This window comes from Agelaius phoeniceus, chromosome 3 (genome assembly GCF_051311805.1).
Source record: "Agelaius phoeniceus isolate bAgePho1 chromosome 3, bAgePho1.hap1, whole genome shotgun sequence".
In the NCBI taxonomy this organism is placed as follows: domain Eukaryota; kingdom Metazoa; phylum Chordata; class Aves; order Passeriformes; family Icteridae; genus Agelaius; species Agelaius phoeniceus.
Window position 1 is genome coordinate 68,402,402 of NC_135267.1, and position 17,682 is coordinate 68,420,083.

The 17,682-nt window shown below is 43.3% G+C and overlaps 1 protein-coding gene across 1 annotated transcript in view; it reads left to right on the forward strand.

Moving 5' to 3' along the window:
- The first annotated feature begins 3,444 nt into the window (after positions 1-3,444).
- UST (uronyl 2-sulfotransferase) overlaps positions 3,445-17,682 on the forward strand; it is a 153,748-nt gene continuing 139,510 nt past the window's right edge. The window contains exon 1 of the mRNA XM_054629704.2: positions 3,445-4,126. Coding sequence (XP_054485679.2) covers positions 3,859-4,126 — 268 coding nt within the window. The 5' untranslated portion in view covers positions 3,445-3,858. The remainder of the gene's footprint in view (positions 4,127-17,682) is intronic.

The following is a 17,682-nucleotide window of genomic DNA, read 5'->3' on the forward strand; positions in this document are numbered from 1 at the left end:
TCAAGAATTTACTTAGAAAATAATAATGTAAAAAAAGGTGTTCAGATGTTCCTAGGAATAAGAAAAATATGTTTTGCCTAGCAGATCTGACCAGCCAATAGGTAACCCATCCTGATCTGGCCAAATGAGTCTCTCTGCAAATAATTGCCAGACATACAACCTCCTTGAACTCTATCTCGCTCGTTGAACGTGTTTCTAAATCCATGCATTTGTAATTATGATTCAATATGGGAATATCTAGCACAGTTTGAATGTGGACTCACTTGGAAATTTTAGGCAGCTATGCTCTCTGTTCCTTTGTACAGAGGAGCATCCTCTTCCAGCCCTGGGGTAAGTGCCTCTGTGCTCACCATCTCCTCCTTGCTGCAACTGTTGCAGCCAGAAGAGAGATTCATTCTGAGCAAAAGCTGGACCTAGTCTGGATGAGGTCATGGAAGAAAACAGATTTGGACAAAAATCTTGGAGCTGAGACCAGATCTAGAAGGGTGAGGAAAAACAGCAACACAAGGTCAGGGCAAGCAGAGGATGAGGACTGCTGCAGTGAATACCACTCTGAAAATGATTGATTCTGTGCCTGCTAGCCCCAGAGCTCTCCTACATGATGTCAGGTGCATCACTTGAACTACAGGTGGCCACCGAGTGCTCTTTTTACACTTGCTGTTAGGTTTGGGAGCCTGGGGTCTGATATGTAGTAGTTGGCATTCACAGCTGCATCTGATGTCAAATGTACAAAGCACTGTGTCATGCTAACTATTTCACCAAGGCAAACCCCAGTCACCTCAAGGCTGGCAACCAAAATGAATAGGCATATTTAACCTTAATCTCTCTGTCTCAATTCCCAATAAGTAAAATGTTGATATTCCCTACACCTCATGAATGTAATTCATAGGCATTCCTTGTATGCTCAAGGTACTGTAACAATAAATGCTGTAGAAAAGCCTGCTACGATGTCAATAATTCCACATAACAAGCAGGATTAAACAGCTTTAAACAAAGCTTGAGGACATATGCTGAACAAAGAGATTAAACATAAACTGAAAGGCTGCACTCTACAAGGCAGTGGTCCTCTGAACAAAACAGGAACATCACACAATTAAAATTTTAAGTCATACCCTCTGCAAGTCAAAACAAGCTTGTCTGAAAACTCTTACCTTTGGCCTACCCTTAAGTAAGTGTCAATACTTGGCTTTTAAATCATAATATTCTTTTCTTGTGCAGCTTGTGTTTTGAATTCTTTGGGAGTTTTCGTGTGGACAGAACATAATAATTTAAGGATATATATATATATTATATAGATATAGATATATATATATTAAAAAATTGCTTTACACTGTGCACACAAAATCACACTTTTTTTTTAAAGTGGATGAATGATAGGGGAAAAATAAAAATAGGAAAAACAGTTTCAGTGTATCAAGATATGGAACAATGTAAATTTTATTTCTTTTCCTGCACATTGCCTGAGCTCTTGTTGTAATAATAGGTGCGACAGTTCACATATATGAAAGTAAATAATTTTACAGCTAATTTACATGTTTAAGCATATGTTTCAACAACGGAGATTTCTATTTCTTCTTCCTCCCAAGAAATGGGGTTTTTTATCTGTTGATGCTTAGAAATATGGCAAGAGCTCTCAACAATACAGCCTTCCCACTCAAATTTTGTTCCATTGATTGGTCTCTTTTTCCATCCTTTTTTTTTAAATCTCTGCCTAGAGATCAAAGACATTCTTTGCAATCAGAAAAATAAAGATTTATTGATTCACCTTACAGGTGTTGTCTGTCTTCTCATCAAAGCATCCATTTTTCTCAAACATTCAGTGTAAGAGCTTATCTGTTTGTCATCTGCAACAGCAACTAGCACTATTAACCAAATCTGCAATATTGTCATCCAAGCAAGATGATACTGGTATCCATACAAGGTAGATACTGAAGTATTAAAAGGAGTATAAAACATTAAAACATTAATGGAAGCAGAGTATGGTAAGTAGGCCCCCAGTACTTCCTAAGTGTTTCAAAGAAATGTTCATGAGAATTAAGAAGTTTAACCATGCAATTAGATTTATGACTTTATCTGGTGAAAGGTGTTGGCTATTTTTGTTTTCAAGTGAACTGGAGCCCTAAAGGCTTAGCCCAGAGTGGGCTTATTTTTTTTTTTTCTGTTACTTTCTCTTTTTCAGAAATGATATGTCATACCTCAATTTGCCTTTGCTACAGGTTTCATATAAGACTGTGGAGCATCTGTGCATTGATGTTGTAGAACTGTGTAACTAAAACTAGGAGATTCCTCTCCAAACTAAGAAGGTCTGTTTATTCAGGCAATATGAGAGTATTTTTTATCAAGGAATGCAACAAGAATGGTTCTTTATTGTTAGACTCTGTCTTCGTCCTCTTATCCACACCAGGAAGATTAATTTCTGTATTTTACCCTTTGCTGCTGGTTGCCAACAAAAAAAATCAAAGTCAGTAGCATAGGCAGCATTTACCCAAGCCTTTCAGGGCAAGTGGCAAAAACATCTAAATGCAGTCTCCTGAGCAAAATTTCCAGCTCTAAGTGTGAAAAGATTAAGTCAGGTCCCCTAAACTGGAATACTTCTTTTCTAAGCCTTAAAAGGAAAAGTGTGATTGCTTTTTAATTTCTTACATGGTGAGTTACACTTGGCTTCTGATTTCCAATTTTTCTTACAAACCACAGCGAATAGAATTTTTCTGTTTCTTAGAAGTGAAGAGTCTCATATGATGCCATGAGCAGGATCTTGGGAAATCCCCAATTCCAGCCAGGTCAATAAAACAAAATGGTGAACCAGCATTACCACCCCAAGCTTTCCTCCCTCCACTGCTGTGCTGGCAATACAGCTGCATGGGGAATGAAATGTATTTCTACATCAGACAATGTCCAAGAACCAGCTCCAAATAAGCCATCAGGACACATTGGGGACATATGTTGTATAAAGAGGATGAAGCTATTACCCAGCTCAGTGCTGATTGAATGCCATTCACCCACCAGGGGCTGTCTAGGAAAAATAGCATGATCGAGTAATTAGAGACTGTATCATAAGCCATATGTACAATGGGGTCAAATTAAGGTTCTGTGTGCAATCTTAATTTTGTAATTTCTGTACTTGTCTAACGCCTTGTCCCCAGTAGGCAACAGCTCTGCTTCAATCGCCCCAGCAAGGCTGCAAGGAGAAGAGCGATGGTCCCTTTCGTCCCCCACAAACGATGTTACACCATGTTAAGGCAGCGGACCTTCTCGCCGCGTTGGACCGTGCTCGGCACCGGCGATGTGCGGGCGCGGCGGCCCGGGGCAGGTGCGTTGTGCCGGCGGGGCCGGGCGGCGGCGGCGCCCGCAGGGGTCGCTGGCGCAGAGGCGGCGGGCGCATGGCGGGACCGGAGGCCGGGGCGGGCCGGGGTGGGCGGGCTCCGGGGCCGGGCCGGGCGGGGGGCGGCGGGGCCGGGCGGCGCGCATAAGTCGGCCGCGAGTTGCAGGCGGCCGGCGGCGGAGCGCTGGCTGTAACTTGACACCGGGGCGAGAGGCCGAGCGGAGAGAGGGAGCGAGAGCGGCGGCGGAGGAGGAGAAGGAGGAGAGGAGCCCCAGGGAGCGGGATGGTGACCACCTCCTTCCCCTCCCCTTAGCGGCGTTCCGTAGCAGCAGCAGCAGCAGCAGCAGCAGCCGCCGCCGTAGGAGCGCCGGGGACTCTCGCCTGACTCGGAGCCGGGGACAGCCGGCGATGGGGACGGGACGGATCCCCTGAGCTCCCGGGAACTTTCCCGGCCGCGGGCAGCCGGAGCCGGGCAGGCGGATGGAGGATGCGCTTCCCCCGGCGGGCTGCGTGAGCCGGCGGCGGCGAAGGGGAGGATGAAGAAGAAGCAGCAGCCCGGCGGCGGGGAATGCCCGGCGCCCTGGCCCCCCGTGGCGGCGGTGGCGGCGGCGGCGGCGGCGGGAGGGGGCCCGGGCCAGGGCGGGGGCTTGATGAGGCGGCGGCCCCTCTCTCTGCTGCCCTTCCTCTCGCTGCGCGACTACATCTTCTGCATGGCCACACTGCTGCTCTTCTGTTTGGGCTCCCTCTTCTACCAGCTCAACGGGGGCCCCCCGCACTTTCTGCTGGCCCTGCGGCACTGTCTGGGTAAGGGCGGCCGGCGGCGGCGGGGACTTGTTGCGGCTCTCCCTCACCTCCCGTGGCGGGTGGGCTGGGCCTCCCTCCCTCCGCACCGGGGACACGGCCGCGGGGCTGGGGCGGCCAGAGGCCGGGGCTGCCGGGCGGGCTGGGCAGGCGGGACGCGGCGCCGTGAGCGCTGACACCGGAGCGGGACCGAGCGTGAGGCGCGCCCCGCCACAAGTTCCTGCTGGCCAAAGCGGAGTCCCCTCGGGACTTTCTCAGCCCCAGGAGCGCTGTGCGCCCGCGGGCGGCTCTTTGTGTGCCCGGTGGCCGTGGCAGAGCGCGGTGTGCCGGCTCCTCCGGCCGCCAGGTCGGTCCGAGGCGGGGCGGAGCGCAGGGCAGCGCTCGCTGCCCGCGGGTCGCGCACCGGGGGAGCTCGGGCACAGCCGCCCTGAGCTGTCAGCGCCTCCCCGCCGAGCGCTGTGCCCCGGAGAGGACAAGCGGTGTGCCGATGGCCCACAGCAGATGATGCTGTTCAAAAAAAACCCCAAAAAACAAAAACCCCCAACAAAACCAAAAACTCCAGATGCACTTTGTGAACCAAGCATCCATCCTTGTGCAGGAGGTTGGAGACTGGAGAGAAGGGTGTGCTTAGCAGGGTCAGTGCAGCAGCGCTCGAACACTCGAGCTCACCCGGGTGCTTTGCCAACCTGGTTGCCTGCGGAACCCCGAAGGAGGTGCCCCGGTGGAGCGGGTGTAAGCCCCACGCTATGGCCTGCAGTTCTCACCCTAATGCTGACCCCAAGTTTTCACGTGGTTTTTCTTTGTAGCCAGCGTCCACATCGCTAGATGTTGCTTCCCTGCTCAGCAGAGTTATGTGAAAAAGAGTTTATCGTGAGGTCGAGTAAGTACCTTAGGCTGGCAGGACTAATTCAGGTCGTGGCAGGACCAATGACTTTGAACTGAAAGAGGGCAGATTTCGTTTAGCTGTTAGGAAGAAATTCTTCACTATGAAAGTACTGAGGCACCAGAACAGGTTGCCCAGAGAAGCTGTGGATGCCCCATCCTTGGTATTGTTCAAGGCCAGGCTGGATGGGGATTTGATCAGCCTGGTCTAGTGGAAGGTGGGTCCTGCTCATAGCGGCGAGATTGGTTTAGATTGGAAGGGACCTTAAAGACCATGTAGTTCCATTCTGTGATATGAAATAGGGAACAAATACCGAGCGTTTCTCAATACAGGAGGATTACTACAGAATAATTTGTGGTGTGAGTTTTTGCCACATTGGCTGGTCTGCTTTACTTGTGTGTGGAGGTGAGGCTTTGGTGGTACATGCTGCAGAGGTACAAGCTGTAAGAGACAATGTTAGGTTACAAACTAAAATACTGTTCATGTATTTCAGAAAAATAAGCTGCAGATCCTTTTCTATGTGTCCATACTTTCTGAATATTTTAAGAATACAGCCCTTAGAGTGTGTGTTGCTTTTCCTTATGGGAAAACTATCCCTTGTCTTCAGTTAACTAGTGAGAGAGTATGGAGAGGCGGCAGGACAAGAGATAACAAACACAAGTTGCAACAAGAGAAATTCCAATGAGATATCAGGAAAAAAAGATTTCAGCGTGAGAGAAGTCAGGTGTTGGAACGGGCTACCCAGGGAGGTTGGGATGTTCTTGTAAATATTCAGAACTCAGCTGGACCAGCCTCTGAGCAGCCCAAGTCAATTTTTCCTGTTTTCTTGGGGAAATAGGACCAGAAGAACAGAAGTCACTTCCAGAAAATGTTATTCTGTAAATCTGCTGTAAAAAGTCAGTGAAAATTCAAGTGAAAAAAGGAGAAGAAAAATGTTTTGGATATTACTTCACGAACACAACAACAATTTTGGCTTGAGTTTTAATGACTTTTTTTCCTTTAATATTACAATTAGGAAGAAATTCCTCCACTGAAGAGGAAACTGACAATTTTTCTGCCATAGAATCACAGAATTGCTAGGTTTGGAAGGCATCTCTGGAGACCATCTCGTCTACCTCCCATCCCAAGGCAGGGTCACCTAGAGCAGGTGAACACAGGAACATATCCAGGTGGGTTTTGAATGTCTGCAGACAAGGAGACTCCACAGTCTCTCTGGGCAGCCTGTTCCAGTGCTCTGCCACTTCTTGTGGTTTAGTTTATGGCCATTGCTCCTTGTCCTCTTGCTGGGCATCATGGAAAAGTCTGGCACCATCCTCTTGGCACCCACCTTTGAGATATTTATATGCATTAATGAGATCACCTCTCAGTCTTCTCTTTTCTGGGCTAAAGAGGCACAGCTCACGCTGGTAGAAGATTTTGTTTGCAATTGATTGATACTTTAGTGGGATTAAACACAATCTCTGGTTTCAGACAAAAGTTTTTGTCAATTTTTAAATTCTCATCTTCTTCAAGGCTAAATATTGCTTAGGTTGGGTGAAAATAGACTGCAAGAAATGCAGGCTTACTCAGCTTGTGGCCTTTTCACTGCTTTTAAGGAATGGGGGGAAAAACCCCTAGGATCTATTACCCTAACCACTCTAGCCAGTAGTTGCATGTCTGCTGGAAAATCTTCTGAGGCCTGCAGATGAAAGGCTTGGAAACCACTGCATCTTGGAGAATGGGTCAGGATAATTTTTGTGAGGTGCTCAGCTCAGCAAGTGCAGAAAAGCCTTTGTTGTGTGTGCCTGAACGTGATGAGCCCCTGGGGATGGAGTGTAGTCTTACTGAAAATGTTTTGGGGTTCTTTTGATGTGTGGGATTCTCGCAGGAGAAAGCAGACAGATCTTTTAATCTCTGCTAATGAACTTCTGCACTTGTTACATGAATTAGTGTAGGAATTTCCTTTCTGTGCCTGAGTGCCCTGGGATGTTAAGGAGGTGCAGGCTTGGCTAACATCCTGCACCAGGCTAGTGGCTGAGAGGGCAGCAGAGTCCTCATGGCTGGCTGGAGTCCTGGCACCCACTAAGCAGATGGTGCTGCTGCCTCTGCAGACAGGTGGGATGTACTTTGGGTGCTGAGGTGTCTGTTTGCATGCAGCTTTATGGAGTTACTGTATACTTCCTTGGTCTGCAGTTTCATTTGGGTTGTCAAAGTTGATCCACGTGGGTGACATTACTGAACATTTTATGTTTTAATTTTTTAGAGTGGTGCATACTCCTTGAGGTATCCAGCTCGGAAAGCTTTCAAATTAGGAACAATATTTTTTTTCTAACTAGAAGGCTTATTGGCTTCCAGGGAGCTAACAGAACTGCTTGGTGGAATAGGTATTGGGCATCCCATCCTGCTGCCTACCAAAGCTGTACATGTAAATGTGTGTCTTATACAGCAGAGGGAAGTTTCATGACGTTGAAAAAAAACAAAACAAAGTTTTTTCCCCCTTGAAGCCACAGATTCAGTACAAGTAACTCTTTCCTTGTAGTCCTTCCAACCCACAAATTATGGTGTTAAAGTTCACATCTCCAAAAAAAGAGCCATTAGTTTGTAAACCATATTTGTTATGTGAATTTTGCAGTTTCCCTCATTGTATTTAAATCTACTGAAACCAGGGAGTAGCCTAAAGGGAATATTGATTTCTGTTTGTGCCCTACGTAGTGTGGGAGGGGTCATCTTGTCTGGCTTCAGAGTTTTTGTTTGCATTTGCAAGTTTCAGTGCATTGCTGATGTTTAGTTATGTTATTGTGAGGGGAATGCTTGATTTTTTTTACCTCAGAACTTGAAAGGAAGTTCCTGAGCAACAACACCAAACTTCAATAGTGGTCTGGACAGAAATCACACCTGCATCAGGCAGGTGTGTGTATAAAAGAAAATCAAGTGTGAAAACACATGGTTTGAAAAACTTTAATTTTTTTATTAGGCCTGCATCATATGCTGTGGAGGAGGTATACGTTTATTTTCAAAGGAATGTAGTGTGAACATTTGCTAGTTCTATTAACTTTCTTTTGGAGGTGGGGAAGATGAATGTGTTTTCAGAATATTCAGACTATTAGTAATTTTTTTTTTTTCTCTCCCAGACTGGCTTCTCTGGTATCTTGTCCAAATATGCCTCTTTTTCTTTTGCTTGCCATACTGATTGGAGAGAATCTTGGAAAAACATTATGGCAGTTTTTAGGGTAGGCAATAGCTGTATTCAGTATTTCCACTTGACATGGCCATTTCTTTTGTAGCAGAGTCATCCTGAGCAAATGTGAGTAGAGTAGTAGATATGAGGCTGTGTTTTGTTATTTATCCTGTTCTGACTTCAAGCTCACAGTAATTCAGAGTACAGAAGGTCTGTGGAAAGCTGATGCTTCTGCTGGCTGTTGTGGATGTGGCTTGCAGTGACAGGGCTCAAGTTTCACACTGCAGTCATCCCATCGGGAGGGACCCTGTTTTTCAGCATGAAATTATTGGGGAGGGCATAGGCATATGTGGGTTGTTTCTGAAGAATCTGTGGAAGATACTTAAAAGTGTATCTGTTGCCAGTAGGCTTAAATTTGCTGTGTGGGGGTGCATACCAGCTCTGGACCAAAAATGATCTCCAAAAACCAGGAAGGTTTAAAAACTGCCAGGCTTTCCAGTAATGAGCTGCAGTATTGGGATTTGCACAAATGAGGTCTTTCTTGTTGGTTCTGCCAAGGTAACCCTGGCTCACTAATTGAAAACCATCTCCAGCAGTGGAAGGAAGTGAGAAGAGTCTTCCCTTAGATGAGTAAGACACAAATCGTAAATCTTGGACAGCCCAGTGGCTTTTGGGGAATGCAGCAGGGACTCCACTCCCCTGCAACTGCAGTGGTTTTACATTGCTTTATTCTCCTCTGCTTTGACTTTGTGAGATATACACGCTTCAAATTACAGAAATGAGAATTTCCAAGGGCTGGTAGCAACCCTCTAATGGCCAATAAAAACATAAAGCCTTTGTATCTTCAGTATTTGCTGTGCAAACTTGTTCATGTCAATTTTCCCTGTTGAACTTGCCAGGAGCCTGTACAAGTACACTGGTTTAATTGCATGTGAAAGTTGCCTTTCCTGTGGTTTCCTATACAAGGCAAAAGTCTTAAGTGTCCACTTGTGTTCCTCAAACAATTTCTGTGTTGCTCTCCCTCTTCATGACATTGGAAGTTCTCAGGTATTTTGGCCAAGATGGGCTTGGTAGCTTTAAAGTTGTCAGAGCAACAGTTGTGTTTATTTTGGGGAATATAACCATAAAAGATGCTGAAAGAAATCTGAGCATTTGGGGAGTTTGTTACAAAAATCTTCAAAATATTAAAAACTATGCAGCAAGGGTAACTTTTTATTTAAATCAAGCTAGTATGAATTGGCTGTATTTTGGTAGGGTGTTGTGGTTGGATTTTCTTGTTTGTTTGGTTTGCTTTTGTTTTCTTTTTTCCTGACCTATCTGATTTTTTCCTGTTAACCTATTAAGAGAGGGACAAAAAAGAAAACCCGACTATCTAAAGAAAAGAGTTAAACTAAGTGTCAGTGTTTTGTGTGCAAATTTTTATAAGCTGTAGAAGGGAGGGACAACGGAAGGATTTTTAGGGTTTTTTCAGGGGAATTGGTTGGGATTTTTATTCTGGTAATAGTGCATTTATATATAGAATGATGTAAAGCGCAGAATTCTTCAGGGCAAACTTTTCTAAAAAGTAGAAGCATTACCATACTTTATTTTTGCAGGTAGACAGCATGCTTCCTTTGGCATGAGAGGAAAGGATGGCCAGAAAGGATTGTCTCGTTCAGTTTTGTTTTGCATGTGCACACGTGCATGGATCAGGAATCCTTTACAGTTTTGAAGGCCCTTCCGGTGTGTGAGTAGGAGAAACACACTCAAGGCAAGATAGTCAGGTCTGTGGTGACACAATATGCCTTTCTGAGGTGCCTAAGCTTTTAAAAAGGGCTGGGTTAGGTTCTTATTAACTTTTTTTTCCTCCTATTGTTCTCAAAGGAGACAGCTCTTCTGTACTCTAAAGCATTTTCATTTTGGTCTGACTTCTCACAGGATTATTTAGTTGCAATACACATGGAATTAATTACATTTCAAAGTTCATTAACATTGTAGGGAACTGAAAGGTCAGTTTGGAATCTGCTTCCTAAAAGCCTTGAAAAGAGATGGTCTGAACCTAAATCACAAGTCTGTATGTAGCTGTATCTTTCTTAATTAGCTCTTCTGTCCTCTTTGAACTTCCTCGTTTTGCTGTTGTGAAAGCCATACATATTATCTTTTAGATAAAATAAGTCTGGACTTCCATTTAGGTTACTAAAGTCTCAAGTTATAAGTGAGCTTCTTTGGAAGACAAAAGAGGAGCCTCATCTCCAAGGACCTTTTGTTAAAAGACTGCTCATCACTCACAGCTTGTCTGATGGCAAGATTAACAAAGCTTTGCCTAACACAAGGTGATGTCGGGAAATACTCTGTGGAGAACCAGAATGCATCTAATTTTATAACCAAGGTCATAAAACTCAAGCCTCTTCCTTTCAAAAAAGATTGAGTGGCCTCTGGATTACATTGTGCTGGCTGGCTGGCTAAAACACTCTGTACAGTGAAGTCATAGCAAAAAATGCTTGTGTGAATGTGTTGTGATAATATACTAAATATATTTGGAAAATTGAATAGCATTTATTCAGGAATGTATTTTCTGCTTTCAAAGTCAGACTCCAGTCTGGGAATCTGGAATTGCATATGGGTGTCTGTGTAGATGTTTCTTTTTCTTATTGTCCACTTCGTAATTTGACAAGGGATTTAAAGGATTAATTCAGTCCCTGATGAGAGGGAATATTACTACAGCTTTTTCAAAAAATTTATTTATTTGGTTTACTTTCAGGTTATATTGCAGTGTGGTATATCCACCTGTGTAAAAACAAGTCTGCTGGTTAAATGGGATATTTCACTTGGGCCTGAGGAGATGAGAGAGGCTTCAGTTCTCTGCCCTGACAGACTTCATGTGACATTGAACAAATTGTGTAGAAATTCTCTCTAACCCCCTTCTATCCAAATGACGTTTTGAAGATGAATGTGTGAGAGAGTAGGATAGTCTGAGATAGATAGTGTGGTGGTCATAGCCACAGAAATACTGAGAGGAAAAAGATGCTTTTGATAAACCCTTCTGTTGTGTACAGGTTTTGGCTGTGTCAAAGAGATAAGGCAGATAGTGTTGGGAGGAAGCTCCTTTATAGACTGAGGCAATGGTCCAGCTGCTTTTCTTTCAAGGGCATCACCACTGTTGGCTATCACAGTCTCTGTTCAGTTTTACTTCAGGAGTTATTATATTTGGTTTCCAGAGTCTCATCAGAGGGCTTCAATTTTTAGATGTGTCTTCATCTAGAAGACTTCATGTCCACAGGAGTTACCAAATAATTTATTTCTTGTTTCCCGTGGTGCTGCGTAGACTTGATTTGTGAAAATGCAGTCCTTGATCATCCTTAGTGAATGGCAAGTTCTCTGTTGGAGAGTAGTCAGCCAAAAGGGATTGACTGTTACAAGGAAAAAAGTGGTTGTTGCAGTGATTCTCATATTTTCACACCAAATTAGGGAGAAGGAAGGTTGCTTTTGCTTGGGGTTTTACAAAGACTGATAAACATTCAAGGGTGCTAGAATGAGAGACTCTGTAGCAAAATAACTCCGACAGAAGCTACAACACTTCATGCTCTGTGGGGAAAATAAAGGCTCTCTAATTTTTCTCCCCCTTACTTCTAATAAGAGGTTGGAGATTAATTAACATCTCTGCTAGCTCTGCTGCACTGATGCCTGATAAAAACTGTTTTGAAATCAGTAGCATATGTCAGAATCACCAGTGACAGTAAGTTGAATTTCTTTGTTTGTTATTTAAGCACAGGGGCCTTTTAGCAAAGTTTGTAGAACATATGATGAAGGTATAACAGAGGGAATTGAATTTGATACGATTTTTGACAGGAGCATTCTGTAAAATGGTTGAGCAGGTATCCTTTTTTCACTCAGTTTCCAGATGGTAATTGGTCCTTTCTCTCCCATCATTTAAATTTGTATATTAATAGAAAGTGTGTCTGCTGTCCCTTGTGTCTAGGAAAAATCTGGGATTGCTGACATTGCTCGAGTGTATTTTGTATGATAATCACCACATGTTTTGGACATAATTTTTGAGCACATAAGGAAGCCCTTCTTTCAGGGTGGTTTTCTTAGTTTCATGTACAAGTAGTTGCTCATTGAGCTTCTGGCTCCTGTAACCTATTCAAGAACACCTGGATATTTTGTTTTCATAGCTGTCCCTCTCTGCAAAACAGGTTTCAGGTAAGATGTAAGAGTTTGTTTTCATCTTGGACTGGACAAACAAGGCTGTTGTAAGTTTTTTTTTTTTTTAAGTTGTGACTTTGCACCTGCTGCTGACCCCCTGTGAGCTCTGTTTTAAATTGCAGTGATGTGAGAGAAACCCTTGTGTTTCCTCTGTTACAGGTACAGCCAAGGAGGTCAGTAGCCACTCTGTGTGCTCATGTGGGTGTGTATGAAACACACTTAGAAAAATCACCTACTGCATTGTTATGTGAGGCAGATGATAACTTCTGAGAATATTTCTATTTGGGTTGTCTCTCCTGAGAACTGGGGTGCAAGGGGAGGTCCTCCTATCCCCCTTCTATGCTGTATTTGGTTTTTTTCCTTGGACCAGTAAGTTTTGAAGCTAGGGCTTGCAATGGTCTGGGTGCTGTTTATTCATACCATGGGGGCAGGGAAAAACAAGAATCCTTTTGAAATTGGCAAGAATTAAGTTCCTCTTCAAATCTTGCTATAAGATTCATGGTCCTCTCAGCTATTTGTCTGCTTGTCCCGTCTCATCAGTGAGGGGAGAGAGCCATTTCCAGGCCATTACAGTTTATTACAGATGTGATACAAGTAGAATCAGCCCTTTTTGGGAATGTCAGTTGTCTGTAGCCTGTTGACATTAACTTAGAAGGGAGCACCAAGATAGGATAGGCTGCCACTGCCTTTCCCTGGGCAGCAGACATGCTTGCCTGAAAGACCAAGTCTTACTGGCACAGCACTGGCTCCTCAAGCTTTTAGCTTATAGTTTGGGCTTTTTCTTTTTTTTTTTTTTTTTTTTTTTTTTTTTTTTTTTTTTTTTTTTTTTTTTTTTTAATTTTCAAGTGAAAGCTGTGGAAAGTGATGGCATGATTTTTTTTTTTTTCCACAAAGAAAGGTTTCCTCATCGTTATTGGTGAGCAGGCAAGTAGATTTTCAAACATAACTTGTGTTTATATAATGAGGCATTTGTTTTTCTTTGTTTTAGAATCTGGGTTAGAGGATGTTTGGAGACTGGACGGGTGGATAGGAAGTGGAGAGCAATTATTTCAGTGAAATTTATTTTACTCTCTTGCTCTTTAGAGCTGCACTGGGGGGAGCAGGCCCTGTTGTGTTGAAAATGGATGTTCGGCTTTGTTTGTAAGCATGGAAGCACAGTGATTAGGTTTGTGTTACGGTTTCTGAGTACTAATGCTTTGGAAATAGACATTTGGATGCTTGCCAAGGCTTGCTACTTATCATACTTAATGATTCAGAGTAGAAGTCATCAGGAGACCGGGATGGAGATCATAGTGCCTGTGCTAGTTGAGTGAAGAAGCAGTACGTCTCTGCCATGAGTAAATAGCATGTTTCAGCACCCCTGAGAGTGTTTATTTTAAAAACTTCTGCTGATCAAGTGGATGGTTGGTTCAGTTTAATGTAGCTGCCCCAGAGAGAGGATGCCAGCATAACATTGTACTCTTACAAGGTTACTAACTGCTAGCAAGTGACAGTTCTGGGAGATGAGCTCCTGGTGCCTGGATTAACAGTTGCTAGTCAAGGAGGTTTGATTTATTATTTCCACTTTTTTATTTCTTTTTCTTTTTTTTTTTCCTGATGTGAAATGTCCTCAGTATTTCTGGGAGAGGACTTGCTCCTTACAATTCTTCTTGTAGTTTACTAATAGATGATTCTGAAATACATACAACAAAGTTGTTAGAATAAGTGAATGTTTCTTAGCTTTTGCTTAGTTACTGCTGGAGACTATTGTGAGGCTTCTGTCATTGCTTGGCCTTTGAATGTAATGGCAGATTCATTTGGAGGATACTTTGATTTTCTCAAAGATCTTCACATGTTGTTTTAGCCCTGATTGCAAAGCTTGCTTTTGAAATACAAATTCCAGTTACGTGTCTTTTTACCTTGTAAAATATCCCAAGATTTGGAAATTCTTGTGCAGATTAGAGCTTGCATTACTTCTCTGAATGTTGTGAGTTTTGGTTGTTTTTTATTCTATCCAGATTATGAAGTTTTATGCTTTTCCTTCATGGCAGTGTCTTGTGTTGAAATGGGCATGAGTCCTGAAGGGGTTGGGGCATGGGAAGCCTTATGATGTTGTTTCAGAAAGAGTTTGAGAATTATCTTACAATACACAATTTTGGGTTGGATTTCAGAAGACAGTAATTTTGTGGATGTTGACAGTAATTGATAAATCTTTATGCCTCTGTTTATCTCATGGCAATTCAGAGGAGATTACATCAATATTGACCATACTTAATGCTGTCTTTTTGTTCAGTCTTATTTTTTGTTCTCTTATCTTCTAAGAACCTCTTTTTCCTTCTGCTGTCCCTGTATTTACAGGTAGTTTCCCAGTCCTTTTGTTACTCTGTTCCTCTGTAACACCAAACCATGTTTAGCAGATAGCGATTTCCTAATCATGAATTGCTGGTGGTCCTATTTCCTTCAACCAGGTTTTCTTTCTTTGGTGGCTTGCATCATAGAGCAAATACTCTTGCCTCTTTTGCTGGCCTACATCTAGAGAAGAGCCACCTGAATCTCTGCACTGAAAATCAGAAAAAAATGGGTCTGAGAAGAAGTGTCCCATAAGCAGCCCATGCTTTTGCATTTTTAAAAGGTAAGGAAAAAGGCTACTGGGATGCTGTGAAATACACAGCAAGATCTTGGAGAGGTGATGTTGGTACACCTCCTCTCTACAAATTTGGTGAGATTACAGGTAGAAATTGCATTCAGATTGGGCAATACAGTGCCAAGAAGAGGATGTTAAATAGGAGAGAACTATAGGGGGAGCAGTGGACAGACAAGTGTCTTGATTAGAACAAGTTACACAAGACTTAGACTGCACATGGCTTGTCTGTAAGACCTTTACTCCTTGTTTCAAAGGTTCCCTCTGAAGTCAGCAGGGAGAGACAGTGGTATCTCCAAAGACTCTCTCAGGCTTCTTATGTGTCTATGATGGCAGAACCCCTAACTTAAGCACAAAGAAATACTTGAAGTTTGGGGGGAAGGATCTGAGTTGTCATGGTAGTTGTTATGAGAAACACTTGTTGATGACCAGGCTTCGAAAGAGAAGGGGGAGAAGGATGGGGACAGGAGAGAGGAGCTGGGAAGTTACATAGCAAGATTTTAAAATAGAAAGGTCATCACTTCATGTCAGTGGGTCACTGAAAGATCAGTGCTTAGCATGCATAATATAATGACTGCATAAGGCCCTGGAAGAAGAGCACTGGGGGGGTATCTATCCCTGCTAGATGGGTGGATTTGGTGCCATGTTTGTTTCTCCCTAACTCTTGCAGTTCCATGGAAATGGTGCGCGACAACAGCTTTGATACGATCTGAAATGTTGAGGCAGATATTGCAAGGCAAAGGCTGTGAAATTGCTGACTTCTCAGTTCCTTTCATGTCTGCAGCTGATTGTTCTTTTCCTAGCAGAACTCCCCATACAAATGTGCAGATTTCTTTTGTGTTGCCTGTTGGGAGATAGCACAATAAGAAAATTAGAATGAATAACAAAACAGTGGAGCCTAAACCTTACCACCTGTTTATCTGAGGCTTTGTGGTGTTTTTGTGTGCGGAGGGGTTGGTTTAGTTTGGGGCCTTTTTTTGGGGGGGGAGGATTGTTTTTGCAAAGTAGAGATTTTCAGAAGTGTGATTAAATGAAAGCTGAAATAGAAAATGCTTCATTGTCTAACTGCGAGCTCTCTACCTTGCCTCACTATTAATAAGCAAAACCTATTACTTTATATCATCAATGATATTTTCAATTATATTTTTCTGGGGAGTCAGTCAAATTCAGCATGGGTTATTTAATTTTCTGATGAACAGCCTTACTTCATTAGGCCTGTTGCATTTTCCCTGTCTAGTTTTGAATCTGATACTTCTCTCATCTAATCAATGAAGCAAATTTTGGCAAAGCTCTGTGATTCTTTATAGCTCAGCAGTTGTCTGTTTTTTGCACTATGCTACATGGAAACAGCTGACAGCTTCAGTTCTTTTTCCTCTGCAACTCTTTGGTTATGAATTTTAGAAGCTGAAAGGCTTTTAAATAGCATATAGTATCTTTCACCTTCTGACCCCAGCTCAAATACAGCTGAGGCTGGCAGTAACTGGATCTTATTATTACTGTGCTGAGGTGTTCAGTTAGCTGTGTGCAGTAAGTTCACTGAGGTGCTTGTGGCACTGCCACTCCCCTCTTCGCTCTGCTGGCTCAAGGATACTGCAGTCATGCCAGTGACAGAGCGTGGAGCACCAGTGAAGGATCCAGTGGCTTTTATCTGGTAGGGCTCCCAGTGGGCTGATGCACTTTTCTCCCTCTTTCTAAACGTGCTGTGGCTTTAGTGATGGAGTGATGTCCTGCTCACTCTCCATGCAAGAGGGACTTGAGATTCAGAAAGATTTTAATGAGGGTTACAAAACTTGGGGATGGGAGGAGAGGCATGGACTCAGCTGTCCCCAAGATCAGAGCTGTGCCTGTATGTTGAATTTCTTTGTACTACCCTGCTGCATAGTTAGGCTTGTTTGTTTGGAATTATTGTATCAATGATAAATTTATTATTTACAAAAAAAAAAAAAAAAAGGCAAAAAAGGCAAGCCTGAAATTTTCTTCTCAAATGTCCTAAACAAAGAAATTTTTCCATCATCTGTAAAAGAAGCTACTAAGTGTCCTTCTTGCTTCCTCTTCCCTCAATTGCTACTGACTGGAGAGTACAACTCTGTTTTTTCTATCCTCATGCCTTAGTTTTCATCTGGCATGTCAAAGAAAAAGATAATTATTAACACTTATTTTATTAAAAGGGCACAGAGAGGTTATGTGCCTTTGGTGTCATATGCCTGATTAATAGCAGCATCGGGAACAGGGTTATGGTTCTTTGCACTCTTGCAAGGGCAGGGATTTTCCCAGAAACCTGTGCACCATGTCCAACAAAACACTGATACTCAGCAACATGGAAACTTTCACACAGGGAAGTGTGAAAACAGGTCTGCCCAACTGTGTGCAGCTGTTGCCCAGCAGAGCCTCCATCCAGCCCAGGCATAGAAACTCATATTTTCCTGTCTTTGAGGAGCAGCATTTTAGAGTCTTTCTTCCCCTGTTTCCCTCAGCAGGGAAGCCTGCTACTGCAGAACTGTGTGCTGGGCTTGAGACTCTCAAAATGAAAGGGAAGCATGTGGGAGGGAGTGATAGCTGGGAAAAGAAAAAGTGGGGTGAGAGAAGCAGAGGTTGCTGGGCAAAACTTTCCCGATTTAAGCTAGAAAAGCATACTTTTTAATGTATTCTGCTTAAAATGAGCTTGTGAGAGACAGGAATAGTTCTGGGGGAGCAGACAAGTGATAAGTGGCACC